The sequence below is a fragment of the Haliaeetus leucocephalus genome, unplaced genomic scaffold (assembly GCF_000737465.1).
Source record: "Haliaeetus leucocephalus isolate CR32 unplaced genomic scaffold, Haliaeetus_leucocephalus-4.0 Scaffold333, whole genome shotgun sequence".
NCBI lineage: Eukaryota > Metazoa > Chordata > Aves > Accipitriformes > Accipitridae > Haliaeetus > Haliaeetus leucocephalus.
Window position 1 is genome coordinate 87,436 of NW_010972769.1, and position 1,189 is coordinate 88,624.

A 1,189-nucleotide genomic window follows, 5' to 3' on the forward strand; every position below is an offset into this window, starting at 1 on the left:
CCCCTGACCCCCCTGGCCTCCACCTGGGTCCCACCCTCCCTCTCCCGTTCCCCCCCCCAGGCCACCGCCTCGTTTTGGGGAAGAACCACGTTTTCCGCTTCACCCACCCGGAGCAGGCGCGCCGGGAGCGGGAGCGCGGCCCCTCCGCCCCCCCGGAGCCCCCCCCCGACTGGAACCTGGCCCAGCGGGAGCTGCTGGAGCAGCAGGGCATCGACATGCGCCTGGAGATGGAGAAGAGGTGGGGATGCCCCGGGGGGACCCTGGGGATGCTTTTTTTTTGGGGGGGGGCTTACCCCGTGTCCCCCGTGTGTGTGTCCCCCCGCAGGCTGCAGGACCTGGAGAACCAGTACCGGCGGGAGAAGGAGGAGGCCGACCAGCTGCTGGAGCAGCAGCGCATGGTGAGGGGGGGCCCTGGGTGGTCCCTGGGCATCACGGGTGGTCCCAGGTGGTCCCCGGGTGCCCCCCCCCCACTGCCCCGTCCCAAGCCAGCCCTCCCACGTCCCCACTGTGTCCCTGTCACCCCCAGCACGCCGACCCCGACAGCGGTGACGACCCGGAGCAGCGCTGGTGCGAAGCCGGTTGGCGCCTCATCTCCTCCCTCCGCCAAAAACTCCCAGCGCCCACTGTCCGCTCCATCGTCCGCCGCTGCGGCCTCCCCAACCCGGGCAAACGCCGGGAACCCCTCCGCGTTTACCAAATCCCTCAACGGCGCCGGCCGGCAACGCCGGATCCTCCCTGGGTCACCATGGCGGACCTGAAGATGCAGGCGGTGAAGGAGATCTGCTACGAGGTGGCCCTGCGGGATTTTCGGCAAGCGCGGCGAGAGGTGGAAGCCATGAGCATCGTCAAGATGAAAGAGCTTTGCCGGCGCTACGGCAAACGCGATCCTCACGAGCGGGAGACCTGGCGCGCCGTGGCGCGGGACGTTTGGGATACGGTGGGAGGAGGTGAAGAGGACGGCGGCGGCGGCGATGTCAGCGGGGCGGAGGTGGAGGGGCTGCGGGCTCACCTGGACAAGCTGGCGGGGATCCTGCGGGAGGTGAAGCGCCAGAACAGCGCGAAGGACGAGCAGATCCGCGCCCTGCGCGACCGTGTCGGCAAGATGGAGCGCGTCATCCCCCTCCCGGCGGTGAGATGGCCTGCCCCATGTGCGGCCTGCCCCACGGACCCCCAGCGTGGGTCCTGCCTG

General features: G+C 70.4%; 1 protein-coding gene across 1 annotated transcript in view; it reads left to right on the forward strand.

Annotated features, from left to right (window-relative positions):
- The window catches only part of KIF1C (kinesin family member 1C), an 11,492-nt gene that overhangs the window by 3,489 nt on the left and 6,814 nt on the right, over positions 1–1,189 (forward strand). The window contains exons 7-9 of the mRNA XM_010571499.1: positions 61–238; positions 326–398; positions 527–1,179. Of these exons, the coding sequence (XP_010569801.1) occupies positions 61–238; positions 326–398; positions 527–1,179 (904 nt within the window). The remainder of the gene's footprint in view (positions 1–60; positions 239–325; positions 399–526; positions 1,180–1,189) is intronic.